The sequence below is a fragment of the Podarcis melisellensis genome, assembly GCF_964234715.1.
Source record: "Podarcis melisellensis genome assembly, chromosome: 6".
Taxonomy (NCBI): domain Eukaryota; kingdom Metazoa; phylum Chordata; class Lepidosauria; order Squamata; family Lacertidae; genus Podarcis; species Podarcis melisellensis.
In genome coordinates this window covers 53,192,500-53,215,499 of record NC_138538.1, presented here as the reverse complement: position 1 = coordinate 53,215,499, position 23,000 = coordinate 53,192,500, and the positions used below count along the sequence as shown (strand labels likewise).

At 42.0% G+C, this 23,000-nt stretch overlaps 1 protein-coding gene across 1 annotated transcript in view; it reads left to right on the top strand.

The window, feature by feature from the left end:
• The window catches only part of TRABD2B (TraB domain containing 2B), a 256,380-nt gene extending 234,280 nt beyond the window's left edge, over window positions 1-22,100 (top strand). The window contains exons 5-7 of the mRNA XM_081913972.1: window positions 4,875-4,965; window positions 13,629-13,886; window positions 21,591-22,100. Coding sequence (XP_081770098.1) covers window positions 4,875-4,965; window positions 13,629-13,886; window positions 21,591-21,813 — 572 coding nt within the window. The 3' untranslated portion in view covers window positions 21,814-22,100. The remainder of the gene's footprint in view (window positions 1-4,874; window positions 4,966-13,628; window positions 13,887-21,590) is intronic.
• The last annotated feature ends 900 nt before the right edge of the window (window positions 22,101-23,000 follow it).

Genomic DNA, 23,000 nt, shown 5'->3' with positions numbered 1-23,000 from the left:
CCCAGCTTTCACCAGCTGTCACAATAAATTAGAATAATGCTGTAAGGATTTTGTCCAGGACAAATGTAGCAAATCAACACAGAATCGAGACCAGCAACAATTGTCTACCTCTGTAGAAATATTTAAAGAATAAAACGTAAGACTTTCATTTTGGGGAGCAGAAATTGACATTTTTATTAAATGAGTCATCTGGCAAAAGCAATCACCCTTTTTAAAAACAAACAATTTTTTTTACATGTGTAGCTGGGAAAATCTAACCATTGATTGTTGATGATCAAACAATTGGGTAGACAATTGTCACCCATTTAGGAACATGGGAAGTTGCCTTACACTGAGCCAGACCATTTATTCATCTAGTTCAGTATTACCTACAGTAGAGCCAGGGCTGGCCCACCCATGAGGCAGGATGGAGTAACTACCTCTGGTGACGGAAGCCGAAGAAGCGATGCCCCTGTGGTCACCTTGTCCACCCAACAACCAGCAGAGAAGTGGTACCAGCAATAGCAAGATCTCACCAAAATCTCACTAGAGCTTACCAAAACTCATGAGATCTTGCTAGAACCCGCTCTCGGTGTCTCCGCTTTGTGGGCACTGCCACATAACCCACATAAGAGAAGTTGGTGGCATAGCAGCACATTCTCAGTTCATTTAAGGTGGCGAAATAGGATGTGCCACTTCTACTAGACTCAACATGGTGTTGCTAAATCAATTCCCAGTATGGCCAATGATCAGGGATGATGGGAATTGTAGTCCAGCAACATTTGGAGGGTAGCCCTGGTCTACTCTGGCTAGCAGTGGCTCTCCAGGGCTACCTGGAGATGCCAGGGTTTGAACCATTTTTTTATGGTGGCTTTGAATGCAAGCAATGTTTACTGACACTTGAACATACCTGTAAAATGGTGAACTGCATCTCAGAATGCAGGTGGAAACTTCCTACTGGAGGTAAGAGATAAGGGATATCTGAGACCTAGTTCTCACTGGTGGAAAGGTCTGGGTCATATGGCTTACTGCTGCCAGTGTGAGGTTCATGTAGTGGAATATCTTCCAGACAAAATCATCTCTGCACACAGAAAACTATAACTGTTAAGGACTCTAGCCCAACCTTCTCCCTGGTGTGCTTGTTTTACATTTACATATAAGAAATCCCTTCACATGAGCTTCTTCCTGCAGCCTCATGTAGTACAGCCTGGATACAGATACATTATCTCCAGGGGTGGAGGAAGGGTGTGGGGTGGGTGTGGGTTGCCCCAAGTGTCACCACTGAGGGGGGTGACAAAATGCCGGGCGGCACTCACCGTGGGGCCTGCAGCACTCCTAAGCCACGCATCTCTCCTGGTAGAAAGTGGTGGCTTGGGCGCGCAACGGCTCTGCGCTGCCCAAACGGTCTGCCTGCAGCCTCCCTGCCTCCAGCTGTAGGGCAGCTGAGTGAGAGGAGGCAGGCATACTCCAGAGGCCCCCAGGTTCCCGTGTGGCTTCCTCCGCCGCTGGTTATCTCCAGGAGAAAGAGGCTATTAGCACTTCAGAGTTGGGTAAGAAAGCCCTTGCCCTTTTTTAGATTTGCGAAGCTGCAACCCAGAGATCCCAACTTTTATCTTTTATCTTTATGTTGCTGTGGACTCAGAAGACAAGGCACCCATAGCTTTTCCCTCCTGAATCTGTCTCTCTCTTACACACATAACACACACACACCTGCAATCTATGGCACACCTTGAGTCCAGCTTGTTACAGCAGGTAAGGAATGGAGCAGATTACAGGACCAGATGGGAAAACCAGGAATAGCTGCAACTACTTCATCTCCTAATTCAGCAGAATATTTAAACTTGAGGGGTGGGAGGAGAGAGAGAGAGAGAGAGAGAGAGAGAGAGAGAGAGAGAGAGAGAGAACATCTGGATTTCAGCCTGGCCTACTTAGCACTTATCATGGTTTCCAAAATGGAAGAAAGGGACAAATATTTTATAATATCTATAAAGCTGTGCTGGCTCTGTTTATAGCAAAGAGGGTGCTATCTGCCATACTGAAACCAGGAGAGCCTGGACCATAAACAAAGGAATGTTGATTAGCAAACAGAAAGTCTGTGGGAAGACCAAAAGGTTGCTGTATTGTAAGTTTATCTATGCAGTGTCTGTTCCAGTCTTTTACTAACAGCAGATGGAACAGAACTACCTATGTGATGTCCAAATTGAGATCTGTAGAGCCAAAAACCTCTTAAATTCGCTTAGCATTGGACCGTGAGAGAGATGGGAGAGAGCCCATACTCTTCAGACCACTGAGGTAAACCATATTGAAGCTGGTGTGGTGATTGTATGCTAAATGTTTTCAAGATAGCTGCTCACAATGTGATTTTCCTCGCAAGGATTTGTGTCAATTTTGGATATCTGTTGCTTCAATAATCTGTATATGCAAGCAGTACTGGCAGCGTTGCCTTGGAGCTGACCACAATCTGGGCTAGTATTTTTGGAAAGTCTCTGTAATTGTGAATTTGCAGGACTCAAGCCCATTGTTTCTTCATGCTTTGCATTTTAACCACAGTTCTTGGATGCTTACAATAGAGCCGACTTAATGACTCACCAGGGTCCTAGCATTCAGATCTCTGAGGTCATGTAACACATTTTCGGGACCCTGGTCTTTGCTTTAGTTATAAGCCAGTTAGTAAACCAGAATCAAACAATTCTCTAAAGGAGTGGGTGGAATGCTGGATCCAGTTGGAACCTGCAAATGCAATTTTAATTGGGGTTTATTGTCTGTTTTTGTTTTGAGATTCATTTCATATGGTATTTTTTAAGTGTTCTAAAAAGTGTGTTTTGGCTAGAAAGTACCGCTTTATGACTCTTGCAAACAGTACTAAAATTTCTACATGCATATCACCCTTACAACTGATACTGATTATCATGCTTTCTCTGAATTATAAACAGGAATAAACAGGGGAGGAATCATTGAAGAGCTTGGCATCCAAATTACCATTGAATATTGAGTAATTTCCAGGCTCATCCTGAGCCAGCAAAGAGCCACATGCAAAAGCAGGTGGTGGCACGCAAATGCCTTTGCTGCACTGCAGAGATGGGGAACCTCAGACCTGCTGGCCTAATCCAGCCAGCTAGGCCTCTGGATCATCATCTCCCCACTTCTTTCCCACTGCGGAGCTCTAAACTCCAATCAGAAGAGCTTTAAGCCTCATTCCTTCCCCATGCTCTCATTACTCCCACCCCAGCGCATGTTACTCAACTGATTAGAGAATACATTTCCTCACTGCTTAATGTGTTGGGATCCCCAAGAGAAATAGCTTGCTGCCTGCGTTGTTCTCCAAGCTGAATGCCTGCATCCTAATATCAGGGCTACATGTGCCATTCCCAGGAGTCGACTGTGAGCCCTGGTGCCCAGCCACCTTACTAAGCCATGCTCAGGTGTGCACTGCATCACAATGCACATCTGGGCACTTTCCCCACTTGTGAAAGGGGGTGCATTTTTGTATCCATCATTCTGGTCTGCTAAGGAAGCTACATATACAGAGCTTTCAAAAAGGAGTGGTGCTAGTAAGATACAAATATAACATAATGTCACATATTTGTTTTTTGCTTTTTCAAGATTGCACTCCCCATTATAAACAAGCCTGAGATAATATGTACTCGATCCACTTTGAAGCTGTTAATTTATTTTTCAGTATGGGCCACTGAAGACAACCGTATGATTGAAATACATTTGGCAACTTAAAGTGTTTAATTGTAGCAGGCCATTTGGACACTTTTTATTCTGTCTTTCAGCGCAAATTGTATTTTGTTGCTGAGCTTTGAAACCATTTTATCTCACTGTTGGACAACTGCAAGTGTTGTATATCTTCATTAAGCTGTTAAGCCACATTGACTTTTGCTTTTTTAATTTAACTGTGTAAAAATTACAGTTTGGTGGGCATCACTTTTTACCCTGTGTCTTGGTATTGAGTAATCAGGAATTGCTCTTCTCTCTTTGATTCTGTGTATGCACAACATCCTGATCACCAGGTTGGTTATTTTTGCTGCTAAGTACTGAAACAAAATCCAGCTCTCATAAAAATGAACAAACAGAACAAAGACAAGTGTTGCACACTAGAGAATTCCTGTGGCTCACTGAGGAACCTGGGCTTCTTAGAGGAATGAATTAATCTGGATCTTCACAGGGTTAGTTCTTTTCCAGGAAAAGTGTTGGACTGTGATGTCAAATTTGGGTGAGATGACTTTAGCTTAATTCTCTGATCTGCAGTTTCAATTCCAAAACCAATCCAGGCAGATAAGGCAAATGCAGACAGGAAGCATGATGGACGTGATGGTTGATTTTTCAACAAATAACAGAGAAATGGTTGCCAGTATAGATCACTAGGACAGAGGAAAGTATCTGCCTGTGTCTGTATGATAACCTAGGTGGGTGTATATGATTGTAGTGTCTCCTGAAATAGAAGAAAACTAGCATTTTCCTTACTTGCCTTCACCTACACTGCAATTATAACTGCAGGTTTGATCTTAGTTTGTATGTTTCATAATGTTCCCACATGAAGTTGGCCTGGAACTTATCCTTTGCCATTGCTGAGGGATAAAAACTGTAAGCAGAGCTTCTAGAGGACTGAGTGTCATGAGTGAGCAATCTAGTTTATCCTTTACTTCCGCCACTGTAGCTGCAGCAGTAGGAATGCTCTGCATTCAGGGACTTTTAATGCACGAACCTGGGCAAGGTCCCAGAACAATGAAGTTCTGGTGTGGAATCAGGCTACTGAATTGTTCTTTAACTAATCTGTTGACTTTGTTATCTACCCTGAACCTCTTCAATATATTGTGATACAGGTCCAGCGATAAATATAAAGTTTTTCATCAGGTTTCTGAATGACTTTTCTATTTGTCCACTTTTAGGTCACTTCTTGGGCAACAATACTGTTATCGATGTGCTGAAGCAAGCTGGGTTTGAAGTAAAGCATATTCCTGCAGGACAACCAATAGAAAAGTAAGCTTCATTTGTCTTTATTTCCCCCCTTTTCCTGTGAATAAGCAAATCTATTACATTTTCAACAGTGTATTGGCTGCAAAAACATAGGACATTACATAAACACTAGATTGTAGAATTGTGATAAGAAGTTGTTTTTCAGAATGGCACAAGGTCAAAAAAGTAAAGTTTTTTTCTATCTTTCAACGGTCATTTTCTCTCAGTTTCTCATTTTTCCAATTTTAAGTCCATTTCCACATCAGTCTCTGAATTTTTTTCATTAGCCTGCATGGAAATTCATACCCATTTTCACTTTTTCAATATGCACAGCACTTCGCAGTTTTGCAAACAATGCAGTTTTACATGTTCTTTCACTAATGCATGCATTTTTGTTTGTACTTTCCCCGGGCTACATATTTCGTACTTGTTTTCTGGATGGAGAACTGTATCACAAAATTCAGAGACATGTAAATTTCAAAAGATAACTGTGGTGCAGTTTCTGTATTGTTTCCGGAAGTATGAATTAGACAAACCATCCCTATCCATGTATTATATAATTATACCAATTTTAGTGTCTGGAAGCAAGTCTAATGGACTTATTCTGAATTCACAATCACACAGTCACAACTTTGATCCAGAGGTGAGGTGGGGGAATTGCTGTTATCTAACTGTATATAAATGCTCTACAAAAAGGGAGGCTCTTGTAGACAATTAACATGAGGACTATCACTAGCAAAACAGAAGCTTAATTTTGTCACAGTGCCTTGAACCAATGTTAAGTATGACTCAATCACCAGTTCGGTTTTGTCTTATATCCATATTTACTTTAGATGCCAATTCTGGCTTGATTTTTTGGGGGGACAATAGCCCCCCCCCCATAATTTTTGCTGATGGTTGTATAGATTCCAAGGTCACAAGTAATGATATTGCCTCAATAATTCAGTTCATGGAGTAAACATTAATTGTGGAATTCAAGGGAAAAGAAATGCAACGTTGTCAGCATTCCAAGCTAAGTTGGGCACACAATACTGATACGCTTCTGAAGAGCAGAGTAGATTCTGAGAATTCAGCAACAATAGAAAGTCATCACTGGTCACAGGTGCATAGTGAATTGCTCTTTTTGATAGGTTCTTTCAGATTAAATGGGTAGCAGCTGCTATATTGGATTTGCTCACTGGAATTTGTATAGAGTGGAACTTCTTTACTTTGCTCCTCTTCCCCCCTGCAAAAGAGGAGAAAAGTGATAAAAAATGTTTGTGGTTGCCTTGAATCAAAGCACTCAAGGAGTTATATGACATTTGAAGGACTCATTCAAAATGAGAATCCATGGTCACAGGCTTCTATGCTCTCTCTCCAGCTTTCCTCTTCTTTTTTAATTGCAAGGAGATTGAAAGCTTCAACTTTTAATTTGTAAACTAACCGCTGTTCCCCCTCATTACATGAATTTTAGGAACTGTGATTTGTTTAAACCATGGTCCCATCTGTCCTATATATTTAAAGCTTTATCATGTAATTTTTAACAGTCATGGCTTCCCCTGGGAAGTGTAGTTTGTGTCAAATACTAGGAACTGTAGTTTGCTAAGCGTGCTGAGAGTTGTTAGGACACACACACACACACACACACACACACACACACCCTGTTGCGTGTTGAGGTCCCCAGGTCCACCCCAATAACTCACACATCACACAGAATTTTTGTTTAAGGTTTTTGGCATAATTTTGGCCACAACTTTATTAAAATACAAATTTGTGAGTGGTTGCTTAGGCATTGGTTGCGACTATCCGCCCCCACCATGGGGGACAGACTGACATACCGCACGATGCGAAAGTCAGAATGGGGGAATACACTTGGGCGTTACGCGGAGCAGGGAACCTGCCCTCACCCCAAATGCAACCAGGAGCTCATTGCTATGGCCCGAGTCCCCTTGACAGAGTGGACAAGCAATAGTTAGCCCCCAATTCCTTTAACGGAATCCCTTGCAGCAGCAGCATTAGAGGGGCAGGCACAGCCAATCCATGCCCTTCAACCAACCAAACCATAAACCAATGCCTAACCTCAACCTTACAAGTTGTGACGATTTGCTATGCAGTAGGCAAAAACCATATGGCCCCAGCCAATCAGCCAGATGGACAAAATTCCTACCAGGCCCCCACTCCAAAGCAGACGACTCCATGACAGGCATAGCAAGGTCAAAGCGAACAACCCTATTCTAGGGAGGGAGGGACGGGCAATCCGCTGCACGGGCGAAAAGAGGAAGCCCTAGCCTCGTGCAAGGAGTTTTAGCATTTCTGGCTGTCAATCAATAAATGGCAACATTAATTTCTTCCCAACAACAAGGGAAGCCCCAATCGCATCAGTGGCCAACGATCAGTTAGCCCGCCCCCAACTTTGGAGTGTCCTGGCGGCCCCCATCGCAACATGTGCTCTCCATGAAGGAGAACACGCTTTCTCAGAGTTCCTTGGGAACAGGGGTTGAGAACTGTAGCGCAATTTGAGGGATAGAGGTTTCCTAGTAATTCTCAGGACTCTTCACAAACTGCAGTCCCCAGGATTATCTGATAGAAGCCATGGCTGTTGAAAATCACATGATAATGCTTTAAATGTATAGTGGAGTTGGAGCCCGTGTTTAGTGAGAACGAGCCAAGACGAAACCATGATTTCATATTCTGGCTTGTTTTCATAGCATAGTTTAAACCACTGTTCCCTGAGATTGTGTGTCAAGAAGGTAGTACTCAGGGTAGTGAAAACCTTTGGGCATAAAAGAGAAGAGGAGACAGAGCAAGGGAGCCCAAGGCTCACTGTGACATTGTGCATCAGTTCTTAAAAGCCAACTTGGTTTTTTGAAAGCCAAATCTGGTGCTCTTGACCTTTCAGCCCATATCCTAATTAAATCTGAAAAATAAGGCTTCCTTAGCCTGCCAAGAATAACTATTTTGATTAATCTTTGAATAACTTGGCCTGTGAGATCCTCTATTGTGCAGCTTGTAAAACCAAAGCCCATAGCCAAATGTTAAGCCTCCATGGCCTTGATGTTATGATTTGCTGTGGGCATGGAGTCTTTTTTTTATTCTACCATCCCACCCTTCCACCTGTTTTTATATGACAACAGGTTTTTCAATAGCCTCTAACTAGGATGGGTGGGGGATTAAATCAAAACATTTCAACTTGAGTGTGCACAAATTAATTCTTGACTTAAACCAAATCTGTGGGATTAGAAGGAATGAATGCCTTACAAATTGGTCACTGGAAATATGCACACCAGATTTCCAAGGAATTTCCATCTGCTCATAAAATTGTTTCCTTTGTGATTTTATTGCATTTATATATCCAATTAACTTTCAAGGAACGTAGTCAAGAAATGTAGTTGTTCTGGGTAAATTTTAGATAAAAGAATTAGCAACATACTTTAAAATAAGATTTTTTTAAAAAAATTAGTCCTGTTGCTCTGAGAAATGTCCTGTTGATTTGACTGATAGAAGAACTGGATTTTCTTTAGATATCATTCATATCCAGCAAGATATTTCCAGAACATGTAGCGACATCCTTCTATTTACTTGTTCCTAAGAAAACCTGCTAATTTGGTAGTAATATCTTGGTGGTTTAGCCAACAAGTTTTTATATCTACAAAAGAAACCCCTGTTGATATCATGCATTGCAGTCTGAGTGGTTAAGGGATAATGAGAAAGATACAGCAAATCTTCTGCACCCAATTCTCCATGATTTCTTGCCTGATCTGTCATTGGCACAATAAAAAAATGCACATGCACATGCTACTAGTACTCATTTGCAAAAGGGTAGAGAGTAAAATTGTTCATGCCAAGTGCCTTTGTAAAGCTAAAAATATTTGCTGTATGAGTACTGTATAGGCCTTATTGAAATCTCACTGATGGGTTTTGGACCAGATTTGTTTTGTTTATCTTTTTTGGCATATTTTCTTAATACACAGAGCCTAGGGCTTGCCAATCAGAAGGTCAAATTCCCGTTATGGGGTGAACTCCCGTTGCTCGGTCCCTACTCCTGCCCACCTAGCAGTTTGAAAGCACGTCAAAGTGCAAGTAGATAAATAGGTACCGCTCTGGCGGGAAGCTAAACAGCATTTCCGTGCACTGCTCTGGTTTGCCAGAAGCGGCTTAGTCATGCTGGCCACATGACCCAGAAGCTGTCTGCGGACAAACACTGGCTCCCTCGACCAGTAAAGCGAGATGAGCGCCGCAATCCCAGAGTCATCCGTGACTCGACCTAATGGTCAGGGGTCCCTTTACCTGTGAAAAAATGGACTACAATGTCTGTTCCTTCCTTCCTTTATAGGCCACCCTATAACAAAACGTTCTCTGGGCAAGTTACTATATAGATTTTTTAAAAAAAGTCGGAGCAAAACAACAAACAGCAGAAAACTTTAAAAGCAGGAAAAGAAGAGTAAACTAAAGAAATTTTGAGACGATAGCAAATTTTGAAGGGATGGGGGGGGGGGAGAAAAAACTCGGTACTGAAATGATGACAAATTAGCAATCAGATGAGCCTCTATGGGGAGAACATTTCACATCCAGGGTGCCACCATTTAAAAGGCCCTTTTCCAAACAGCCACCCACCTCACCTTGTAGGGACACTCAGAGAAGGGCCTCAGAAGAGGATCTTGCCATCTGAGTCACTAAACTTGGTAAAATGCAATCCTTCAGGTACCCTGGTCCCAAACTGTGAAGGGCCTTAAAGGTTCAAAATCAGCTATGAATTAATTGAAGCACAAAGGGCCATTTTCAAATGCAGCCCTGTGTTGCAGTAATCCACTTTAAAAAACTGGAGTGGTTCTAACACGAATCATACCTCTTTACCACTCCAAATTACATAGTGAGGGAAAAGCAATCTCTCCAAGTGATTGCAGCATGCAGGGTGGAAGGAGCTTATCCTGCTTTCTTTCATTTGGCACTTGTGTCTTGTGGATGAAACTTTTCAGCCTCCAGTAATATTCCTCTGGAACAAAGTGCTGCTACACTTTGTACCATCCCAAGTGGCTACAAAAGTATTGAGTGGCATCATGTGCCTACAGAGATTGCTGGTTTTATCTGTTGACGTCTGCGGTCTGTTTGCAGTCACTCAGGACTGTCCGGCACTTACTTCTCCCACATATACTATCATGCCGTCAAGCTAAGAAGCCTCTCACACATTTGTCTGAACAGCTTCCAAAGTTAATCTCTTTAAACTGAGCAGCAGTGGTTCAGCATGTGTTGAAATCATTACAACTACAAGGGCTACTACTGCAACCCACTACCCACTTTCTCCAGTATTTCTGACTTTAATGGGACTGCTTCAAAGTCAATGCAGAACTCTATAATTGTAGGCCACAATTCACAGAACTTCTTTCTAATGCAGGGCAGCTGTTTACCCAAGATCTTGACAGAAGGAAAATCAAATTGCAACCCAATAATCTGTTCCATGTATGGAAGCTTGTTTCATATCGCTAATTGTACACATGACTCATGCAAGCGCAGCGTGTGGATAGTGTTATTATACAGTTTAGTCCCTAGGTGGACTGGGAGTACTTGAAGCTGGGTGGAGTCAGAGGCTTTCTTCTCTTGTTATGTTCTTTTTCAAGAGAGAACATAAAGTTCTTGTCCATCTCCCTGGTTGTTATGTCTTCTACACTTCTATGGCAAGCACAAAATAGCAGCTTTTTCTGCTCACAGCTGTCAGGATTTTAATCCCAGTTTGTAGCTAATTGACCATTTAGCCACAATGCTATCAAAGGACTTGAGGGAGACTCAAAAGCAATTTATAACAGGACTGTTTTTAAGTAAGTGGGTTGTGGATTGAAATCTTAGTTTGTTATTTATTTATTTCACTATAGAAACCTTTCTCTGGGCATCACCATTAAATGACTACAGGTGAGATGGCCTTTTATTAATGGTGGTGTCCAGAGAAGTTATATGAAGTGTTGCATGCTAATATTGGAAGTACAGTGGTGCCTCGCAAGACAAAAAGAATCCGTTCTGCGATTCTCTTCGTCTAGCGGTTTTTTCGTCTTGCGAAGTGAGCCCATTGACAGCTTAGCGGATTAGCGCTACAGCGGTCTAGCAGCTTCTAGCGATCAGCTGTTAAACGGCTTATCAGCGGATCAGCTGTTAAGCAGCTTAGCGGCTTAGGAAAAGGGGGGGAAGCGAAAAAACCCATGCGGGAACTCGCAAGATTTTTTCATCTTGCGAAGCAACCCCATAGAGAAATTCGTTTTGTGAAGCGCCTCCAAAACGGAAAACCCTTTCGCCTAGCGGGTTTGCCGTCTTGCGAGGCGTTCGTCTTGCGGGGCACCACTGTAGATGTTTGACTGGAAATGCAAGTTTAATTCAACACCAACAAGACTTCTGGTCGAGTCACTAAATAAAAACATTAGTGGACCATACACAAGCTAGCAAAGCAAGCGGCTGGAGGATATTGCCAAAATATCCTGGCATGAAGCAATGCATAGAAAAATACTAGCAACAGGATTGCTAGAATCTAGGCCAAATGCCACCCATAGTTTCAGCTATAATCTGCAGCAGTTGCCAAACCTATTGGAATGAGAGGGGGGGACAGGGTGTCGTTCAGCCATTGGGAAGTATGTGAATGAATGGCAGAGATACCATCTCAGGCAGTTGGCACGGTGATAAAGCACTTCCAATCAAACAAGCAAACTTTCAGTGAAAAAATCATACACACCAAGGAGGATGTTTCCTGAGTGACATAATATGCTCTGGGGAAGGACACCGCAAGTGGTTTTCATTTTCCTCAGAGTTTCATTTATTGCATAATGGGGTTTTCTTGGCGGTAAGAGAAATGAAATGGCTTTATTTCAGGGGCAAAGATTATGAAACATGGTTCCTGTGAAACAATGGGAGCTATTTCTCCTTTCCTGTTCTTGTTGTTGTTGTTCTACTTGTTGTTGTTCTTGTTGTTTTAAGTATTCCCAATAAATATAACTTCCTTCCAAAATGAGTGAAATTGCACAAATTTTGAAGAGGAGGCTAAGATGATTGTGGGATGATGGCTGCGAACTACAGTCAATGGACTCTAGCCAGTTCTATGGCATGTGTGAACCAGCTAAGAAGAGCCCACTGCTACCCACTGCTACATGTTTCAAGCCTAAGCTTAACCCATATGAGTGAAGTGTCAGTGATTGCAACAAATATCTCCACCTCCTCTCTTCCTTTTACTGAGACATTTGAGTCCTAAGATAAAATGAAGAAGATTAAACATCTCACAGTTTATGTGGTTCTCCTCAGTAGGGTGACAGATCAGAGGCATATTGCCATTGAATATATTGAATATAATTGTTTCTTACTACTACCCAGGGTGGCTGAGGAGACCCAGCCAGATGGGCTGGGTATAAATAATATACTACTACTACTACTACTACTACTACTACTACTGCATCCTCACATATGTTAGTGTCTCCTAAATGCAAGCCACAAGACCCTATGTATATTATATATGCCTTCCTTTCTACACTGCTGGAGTGTGGCAGTTTCAGGCAATGAGATGTACAAGCATTTGTCACCAAAATCCTTAACAATTGCAGCCAAATACTTGGGAGGGGGATATAACATGGCAAATAATTATGTATGTTGCAAGCTTTTCCATACTTACATGATTTGCATACAACAAGACAGATGCCTTTGTGGTCTGTGGGCAGAGGATGAAAGTTATATGTAAAGAAGTGTAGAATTCTTGAATTGACAAATATTCCCATTGTGGAATTTATGGGAATCTATAAAGTGATATTAGCTCATGTTTGGCATTGCTTCTGATGCAGTAGCAAAATGATGGCACAAGGCCCAAAGCTGCCACGTTATATGTTTTGTACTATTATCAAAAATGTAATGAAACTAAAATGAAACTCTACTTCTTCAAAGATAAGACCATCATAGACTTGGAAGGAACAATATGGTTATGTGAATCTAACCTCTTTCTCCCAAACAGGTACCGGAAGCATCCTTACTGAGTGCCTGTGCAAAGTTAGTGTGAGATGCAACATTGTACCTGGGGAATCCTGCTGGGAAAGTTCAGTCAGTAGAGCATGAGGCTCTTAATCTCAGGGTCTCAGGGTTCAAGCCCCACGTTGGGCAAAAGATTCCTGCGTTGCAGGGGATTGGACTTGATGACCTTTGTGGCCCCTGCCAAATCTACAATTATATGATTCTAAGAACAAGGAGATCCTACTTGTTCTTCTCCACTCTGTAGCTCCTTCATCCCTCTCTGTGCTCTGGAAGATTCCTCCTACCCTCTAGAACAGTTTTTGTAGGCACACAGAGGGCTGCAGTGGGGAGGTAAGGAGCGATAAGATTGTGAGTGAAAGTCCATTGCTCAGACTAGTTGGTTTCCCAAAAATTCCAAAGGAAAAGATTTCACTGTAGCAGTTTATTCATTCTTCAGCTTCAGGCTCTCATTCACTTCCCTAGATCAGGTTAGTTTGCCCAGGACAGGTTTGCTGATGTCTGACTTGTGTGCTCAGAATAAAATAAGGAGGCAGATCCACAACTTTTGTGGCTCTTGATCTTCCTTCTCATGGAAGGCACAGCAATATTGCATATTGTATACTATCTGTTGTGCCTAATAGTGGCATTGTGTGAATTAAGTGCAACCCAGTTGTTTAAGATCTTGATTTTTCCAGCACAGCCACAAATCACTTCTTGATAAGCTTGTTTTGCATCCCCAGAGCAAACATCAACCCACCCTCTAGAGGCTCCTCTGCAACAGCCACACCTGCTATCCATTTTTTTGACCCTGTGTCACCATCGTCATCTTCAGTGCCTCCTCAGTCCAGTGAAGAAGACAGTCTTCCTCCACATCTTCTACTGCCAGACAGCATCAGTCAGTTGGAAGAGTTTGGGCGGCAGAAGAAGTGGCACAAGAAGCAGTATAAAAACCATCGCCAAAGACAATTCAATGACCTCTGGGTTCGGATAGAAGATGGGTGAGTCTACAAAGGCTTGCTCAGGGATTTCCAACATCTGAAGCACTTTTCTGACAGCATTTCCAGATGGTGCTTTTTCCTGCTGTAGTGCAGAAGTAGGGATTAAAGTTGACCAGACCTTTTAAGTGATTATGAGTGAAATCAGGGTACAGAGAAAACAAGCAATCAGGGGAAAGAGAAGGAGAAAGATAAGATTATGGGCTTTCAACTAAGAACAAATAGCATTATTCAGTTGCTCTGCAGAGATAACTGGCTTTGTGGACAAGCCCTATGTTATGAAAGATAATCTTTGACCTCTCTTCCCAATTTCTATTGACTGAGTTTTGCCCTCATGTTTCATCAGTTTAAGACAGAACATTTTCCTTGGCATCCTTTCCTCCCCCACAGTGTATGTGCTTTCTATATATGTGGAAGGCAAACCAAGTTGTACTTGAATGGAAAATAATAGTAACAAGAATGGCATTTATGTGGCATGCTGACAATGAAGGCTCAGTCCCGAAAGACAACAAAGCACAAGCAACTATCAGCTTCTTTTAAATATGACAGCTCTTTCAGCCTCAATGTTAACAGTGTAAAGAGAGAGAAAGCAAGGAGGAGAAACACTCCACCCCAATGGTGAAGGCAGTCAAGTGCAATAAAATGCACTAATTATAGCCATTGCTAGCAATCCTTATCAATTGTGCTGGAATTTCAGGCACTTGCCCTTTCCTTGTAGGCAATGTAGTGATGCAAAACAGAATGCTGTCAGTCACAATGATGTTTAATTTCATTTAACTGCCCCTGAAATGAAGAAATGCCCATTGTTTCCATTGCATTTCAACACAGTACCAAAATATAGTGCCTATCTTAATGAATGGAGAGGCTGAATTTCTTCAGAAGAGGCATAGGTGCTTTTGTTAATGTATATAGATTTAAATGTTGCTTAATATAATAAAACTCTCTTAAGTGGTGTACATGAGAACAGTAGAAATAAAGAATACGAATCAGATTTATTATTATTTTTGGCCACCTAACCTTCCCCCACAGAAGTCTTGAGAGGCACCCACAAGCTTCATGTTTGGTATACTAAGATCTTATTTAAAAGGTTGGAAATGGCACAAAGGTATAAAAGAAGGGAGCCAGTTATGCAAAAATGGAAGATGTTGTGTGAGTGGCATTGGAGCTGAGACATGCCAGTTTTATGTCAGGCAGCCAATCAGAGGCAAGGTCAGGGGGGGCCATTCAGCTCGGTATATTGCAGACCAAAACATGGCTCAACATCTCAGTTACATAAGTGTTCATTAAATAAAAGATGTGTCCTCTTTCTGACATGTTGATTGATGTAATATAGTCTTTCACAACCTGGTGCCCTCCTGCTGCTTCGTACAGTTTTGGGCATGACTGTCCCATTTTCCCAATAATCCCAATAATCTGACCAGGTGCCTCTTCAGTTCAAAGCAGGTTGCTACATGTCTTGTATTTTCAAGCTTTTATAGGTCTTTTCCACCTATAGGAGTCTGAAAGAATACCATATAAATATCCTTCCCTAGAAGTAGCAGGAGAATGCTGTCCACGCTCAGAGCATTATCTGATATTGAGAAAGAGACTGGATTTTGTGACAAGATTTAGATGGGCATCCCCAAGCATCAGCAACCATCCTTTTCTGCATCGCGATTGAGTATGATAGGCTATCAGGTTGCAATTTACCTCACGGCATGTATAAAAATAGCCGTCTCTGTTGTTTAAGAGTGTTGTGATGCTCTCACCTTAGAATTTATAACAGACTTCGCTTTGTTTGAATGGCTGAAAGAAACCTCAGTTTTGGGTGACCATTGGTTTTATTCCAAATTAATATACCTGGAATAAACATCACACCTGGGTTTCATTCTCACAATCATGCAGATGCCATTTGAAAAAGGGAGGAAGCCTAATACTTTTATCACTCTTCAAGCAACCCAGTTGTGCGAGGGAAAGGGGCGTCGCCAAGTGCTCAAGGTAGCCAAGCTGCATTATGTAATCTTGTGAGGAGTCTCTAAATTACGTTCACATGTATTTCTTCTTCCGCATCTGGCAAGAAGCTCCAGGCATAAATCAGCTAATAGAGGAGGCTCACATCCACCTTTCCGCTGTATCAGCAGAGCCTTGCCCAAGCCCGCGAGTCTGCACCTGTGCAACTGGTCCACATCTGCTCTTGACATCCCCAGCTTCCTGATAAATATGATAAATGCAGGCAAGACGTGCAAGTAAAATAACGGCACAGCATAACTCAACAGTGTCTGTGAGGAAAAAGTAAATCTCCCCACTCATTGTTTCTGCCAGCATCCTCTCCTTCCCTTGATGGCTTTAGTAGAGCTTTTTGGATTAGTTGTCTGGTCAGAGTGTGCAGGATATATTAATTGAACGCTCTGAACATGTGTTCTTTATGCATTTTCATATGATCAGCCAGCTAGGAGAGGAAGCCATTTTTTATTTTATTTTTTAATCTCACAGGGGTTCAAGTCCTGCTACTTAGGCTTTGCATTATTAAAGTAGAGGCAAGGAAGTTAGCGCTCACGCCCATAGCGTGACATTATATTCAGCCTGCATAGCAAATTTTCATGCTTCGTTAATATTTCTCTTTTTACCATTGTTAAGCCTATTTGACATCACACAGGAAAACGTGGAATAAGTAGGATTACTTTTTTCCCATCTGAGTTTACAACAGAACATGAAAATAAGGTACCTGTGAGCAAGTTGTGGCTCGGGGCCCAGAGGCTTTCACTGAGGACCACATGGGTGCCAAAAGCTGCTAACCACGACTAATTTTTGCTGCCTCACTGCTAATCTTTCATTCCTCCAAGACTACATGCCCATCCTTGTCATGTCAACTGCACTCCTCACACTCCAACGCAGTTCACTTGGCAAGCTGTGGACAGTGTGATTGTAATGAGGACGGTGTGCACGGAGGAGTCTTCCCCAGGCTGCTCTCCGGGGGCTTCTCTATAATGGTCCCCTCTTTAAGGATCTCATTGCCCAGGATTACCAGGCTGACTCATTTCTGAGTTTATGGAAGATGGTTATAATCTTTATATTGGTGTAGGCTAATTTATGCTTGATCAAATTCATTTATAGACCTCTACAGGATCTTTTTAAAAAATGTGTTTGAATGTGTATTCTATATGGGGTTTTTTAATTGCATGGATGGGGAACACCTGGTCCTACCCCCCCCCCCCCAGCCCCAGGCAGCATTCCTGCCCATAGACAGGCAAGAAGGGATCTGTAGTCTGGCAACATCTGGAGGGCCACATGTTTTATAATAAAACCCCTGTTTTATTATATAGACTTCCATTTTAATTGACTGTAAGTCACTATACGAACCCTGTGGGCTGGGAATACAGACTATAATTCTTAGAAATAAAAGCCATTGAATCTGTTGTCAAACCCACAGAGACTCCTCCACAGAAGAGGTGTTTGGCCCTGATCGTTGGGTTGACAGACAGAAAGTAAGAGCTCCCATGAGTCCTTTCCTTTGAACTTCTGTGTCAGGGCACAGTGCAGTCAGGAAACCCTTTTCAAGTTCTGAAGTCTGGTTGAGTTCATCTCTCATAAGCTCTCAGTTTCTGGGCTCCAAGTGCCAGGTTCAGCAGCCTTTTAAAGAGAGCCATTCCCTGCCAGGCTAAAGAGTGCTAGCATGTTCCTGAGGGTGCTTTGCCTACTGAACAGCTATAGCATACAAGAAGCTAGGTTGTTACATGGCCTCTTCAGCTTCTAGAAGGGTTTGTGATCACATCATAGACAAATACCATTTATTTATCTCTTTTTAAAGTTTTAATTCTATCCTTCCTCTGGAGTTGGTGCACAATATCCTTCCCCACCTTTTATCCTTAATACAACCTGAGGAGGCTGTGAGAGGCTAATTTGCCCAAGGTCACTCAGTAAGCTTCTTGTGATGATTTGGAGCTCAGCTTCTATATCTTGATGATAACTATTATATACCATGGTGAGCCACAAGGAAGATATGTGAGGCATTTCCACACTTCCTCTGCAGGTGACCTTTATATCTAGGGAGAGTTCTCTGTCCTACTTGGAGATGCTGGGGATCAAACCTGGAAACTTCTGCAGGCAAAACAGATACTCTACCACTGAGCTATGGCCTTTCCATGTGTTTGGTAGCAAGTCTCTTCTCTATGGGTCCAATTTACAAGGCCGCTATCTTTTTTAAACATTTAGTGTAGATTAAACAGACCAGGCAAACAATAACTACACAACCACCATCTCCTGTACTGCTAATTTTGTGGGCCTGCAAAAGCACAAACTTTGCAAGCACTTGTAGTTTGCTGCCTGAGAAGAGCATGTTTACACTATGCTTGACCACATGTTCATTGAGCACCTCAAAGGAAGGGTAGCCTCTGCATATGATCCATGCACATGTTTATCAGTGGTGATGAAAAACTGTGGGTGGCAGATGAGCTCCAGGAGACCACTTGTTAGCAGATGTTCTGGTGGATCTTTTAATTTATAAATAGGAGCCTCTCCATTTAAATATTCCATATCCATAGATTTCACTTGCCAGATGTTCCTTAAAACTAGTTCTGAAAAGTCTTAATATAGTTTAGCATCTAGTTTGTATGTGTAGAAAGCTAACGACTGCCTATCCTGCTCCACTATAAAACACGAGAAAAACATCCACTTCAACAAAGACCAACAGGGATTAAATGCAGGGGTAGGAATCCTAAATTAAGAGAAAGTTTAATAATAATTTAAAATTATGTAGGCTCATTCCTGTCATCTCTAATGTATATGCAGTAAATTTTGTACTGCTACTGAATTCCCTGCTGTGAGATTCTTTGTCCAACCGTTGAAAGTTTGTAGTACATGTAGATGAATTTTTTATCCCCCCCCCCAGAAGTATTAATTCAGGACTCAAGGTAGATTGTGACAAAAAAAGAGAGGTGCAGTATTTAAGAAGCATAGACCCAAAAGGTTGTCAGGTTTCACCCTGCTAATGGACACTGCATGTTAGAGGGTATGTACTGCTGCTCCAAAGCATTTCTAATTCATGGATCAGAGCAGAGGCAAATTTAGGGCAGTGGAACCAGTTCTGTTGCACTGGATGCTGAGCAAAGGGGGCACCACAGGGAAGACAGGGAATTGAGCAGAACAGAGGGTGAGAGGTAGGGGTGCAAATTTTGACCCCTCACAGGGCACCACTGAAATTTGAAAAACCAAAGTCCACCCCTAATCAGAGGGGAAAGTGTCAGTGTATGCTGTATCCTGGCTGTCAAATTGGACTTTAGCTGTGGCTAAAGAAGAAACCACAGATGTATAAAAAAATTCCTCTTGCCCACTATTAATAGAAAAAGTGTAGGAAAGGGATTGTAATCAGAACACTAAAGCTTGCAAGAGAACATAGATGGCTAGCACTAATCAGTCAGAGCTCGTTTCCTTTTCAAGTTGGAGTTGGAGTAATCTATTGGGTATTTTAACCTTTATGTTGTTTGGCTAGTATTAAGGGCTTATCCACACTAGTCTTTTGCCACACTCTTTCCAGGTAATAGTCTCTGCTTGGATGCTCAGTGTCCAAGCATTTGGGGATTTATTTATTTTTTGCCCTGCAAAACCCCCACTCTTTGAAGCTGCATCAGAGCAAACATCAATTAGCATTTTCTGTGGATTGATGTTTGCTCCAACTGAGCTCTAAAAGAGTGGGCTTTTGTGAGAAAGCTCCAGAGCAACAACAAAAAAAGGTGCTCAGATATGGAGCTTTAAATCATGGACCATGCCTGGAAAGAGCGGAGGAAAGTTAGGAATGGATAAGCCCTAAGACCATGGTGTCATATTGTTAGAAGGCAGCTTTTCATGTCTGAAAGATCAAGAAATGTCACCGCTTGCCCAGAAACAGCAAGCAGGCCTTTTTATGAGGCAGTGTTACCATCCATGCTTTGCGTCTATTATTGAATTCATTCTTCCTCGGTTGTCTGTGAAGGGCTGGCAAAATAAACGACACACACAGAAAGGCTTGTCTCAGCCCAGGGACTTGGATGAAAAATGGGGTGGGTTCTTCAAGGGAGGCTGTGTCGACTGTGGTGGTAAGTCATGGTATGGAATTATGAAGGGATGTTCCCAAAATATTACAAAAGCATCAAAGCATTTCTGAGGTAGTGGGGAGGAGGGCAAAAGGAAGAGTTAATGTTGTCATCTCCTGCCCAAGGACCACACAGACACTTCATGAGAATCTGTGCCATTTTCCAGCTACATAACCTTGAACAGTTATAGCAATTCTAAAGTTAGGGTGGTGGGTGTTTTTTTCCTTCTCAGAGAATGATATATCGTTTCCTGACAGACTGGTTTTAATAAGGATGAAATTCTTGTTGTTGCCAAATCAGAAAGGACTCTCACATCTTTAAATCATTAGGTTGAGGATGGAGTAATCACTCCAAGGGCGTGCTTCAAAGGTTATTGGATTTTACAAGGCATTCTCCCCTCTGCAGTTGTCTAAGAATTAACCTAAGCACCACCTCTGATTATTCTCGGTGGACACCATCTTTGAAACACACAGTATTTCCCTGAGATGAACAACTAGGGGCAGCTGGAAATCTGCAGAACCAAAACATAGCATTGGGGTGGGGGATGCTGGGGAGCTCTGTGTTGGTGGTGGTTACAGCATCCCACAGGTGACAGCATCCCACACACCTGGAGAGCCACCACCAAGATGGAGCTCCCTCAGCCACCCACACCATTCCCATGCAGTAAACACAACACAGCCCATATTTCCAGGGTAGGTACTGTGAATACTGCTGCAAGGGGTATCACCGACAGCTTGCCACCACCCAGGCAACAAATCAACCTATTTGCCTGCCTTCACAATTAAGAATACATGTTATTCCCTAAGTACCAATTGTGTTCAATAGTTTGTGTTGCTAGGCTATGTGCAATTTCAAAATATTGTGAGAATTCCTTTGAAGTCTGGCACACTGAAGATTTTGATGACTTTCATGTGATACAATACCGTTAATGAAATTCATGGTTATCTGTTAATATTACAGTGACCTCTTCCAAAGGAGAAACACGAATTAGTTGTTCTCCAGCCTTAAACAACAAGAACTACTACAAAAACAACATGGAGAATATTCTGATAGAATCGGCTCCACATCTGTTCAGGTCTTTTTTAAAAAAAAAACACACAACACGATGACTTTTGTTTTGGAAATAAATAGGAAGCACATGCAGAAAATTGTATGAACAAAACCCCAAATTCAAATCAGGTTCATTATATGGCATATTTACACAGAACCATGAATCACCATTACAATTTATCAGTCCCTTTTCCTTTCAATTACAAAATTATCCCTCAAGGAAAACTTGCTGCATGCTGACAAGTAATCCCCATGGTAAGCACACGTCCATCAGTTACGTGAAATAAGGCCACGGTTTCAATGTTCATCCAAGTGTATTTAGGTTTATTTATGCTCATTTCAATATATATGCCCAAACACCAGGTTTGGCAAGAGGATTTTCTGAGTCTAGTCTATTGTTTATGGATTAGGTCCTCTGCCCCACTATTTGCATAGCAACTGAATATGCGTTTTGTCATATGGAAAATTGTACCTTTTCAGGACAATAGAGGGAGGGGAGATTTGGGCCTTTGGCACTGAATATCACCAGCAACATTTTAAAAACCCAATGACAAGTATGCATGGAATCCAATGTAACCTTGTAACCTTGCCCTTCTGTGTTTTCTTCTAGGACAACCACCGTCCCTTCTCACATCAGGATAACCAACAGCTACATCTCAGTCAACCCTTCTGTTTGGTTTTCAAAGCCTCTGGACCAGCAGCCCCAGCCAGACCTTGCATTCCGTCGTCATCTCAAAAGCTCAGCCATAGGCAGCAAGATGGCGTCTCTCTTAACTCTTTCTGTCTGTGTAGCAACAACATCTCTGCTGTTGAATCTGCTCAATCCTTCCTGACAAAACAAGGATTTGTAAGTGCAATATCCAGAAAAGAGGAGAAGGATTGTGTATGTTCTCAATGAACTATTTCACCTGGGCCTCCGGAGCAAATGAATGGAAGAAGCACCTCTAACTGGTATACGTCTCTCTTGCCCAGATATGATTTTGAAACTCTAAAGCTTTATTTTGTACACTGACTTAACATCTTCTTTTTGTAGAAGGATCTTTATTTCCCATGCTGCTATGGGGTTTTGTAAAATATATGTGTTCATATATATAAAAGAAGAAGAAAAATAGTGTATTTATTCAATTGGTAAATTTATTTTTTGTTGCTGCAAAAATGTTAACAAACTTGTTAACCCCAAAGTGAAAAAATATATAAATTAAAAATTTCTATATTCCTTTTCAATCAGCAATAATAATAGTTGAATTCATATTCTGGTAAGATAGCACAATATTGTGGACTTTCCAATACAAATTCTTCTCCCGAATCGCTTTTTCTGGGGCTTCTTAAATCAGCTTTCCATTCACATTCCTAGTAGCAATGCTGGTGGTGGTGGCGGGACCCAGAATTACTTTCCAGTGTCTACAGCAAGAATAGGAACCATGGTCACAATGAGGGCTATTTAAGAAAAATCCCCGGAGCCAAAGATTAAGTACCCTATATACTTGAGTATAAGCCGACCTGAATATAAGCTGAGGCATCTAATTTTAGCACAAAAAAACTAGGAAAACTTATTGACTCAAGTATAAGTCAGTTCACCACACCACAAACCTGATGGTGGTGGCAGTGGAGGAGGACGGAGCAGCTTGAAAGGGCTCCTTTCGGGCCACTCGTCCCTCCACCACCACCGCCCGCCTCACTCGAGTATAAGCCGAGGGGGGCTTTTTCAGCATAAAAAATCTACTGTATATGTCTGAAATAATCCTCAAATGTGACATCTAACATCTGCCCTGAAATGGGCTTGGAAATAGTTCAATGAAAATCACCATTTATTTGTCCTCTTGCCCCTTATTTCTGAGGTTTCTACTGTAGCAGTAAGGTGAATGTTTCACTAAGGTGAATGTCTCCTTGCACAATTGAATCGAATGTTCTCCCCGTCTCCTCCCCCCATGAGTCCCCAACCCTCCAGAGCAGATTTGGGGGTGGTGCAGGGCATGTGGGAAGGGAGGAAATGTCATTGCACTAGTTCTAATCCTTGTGC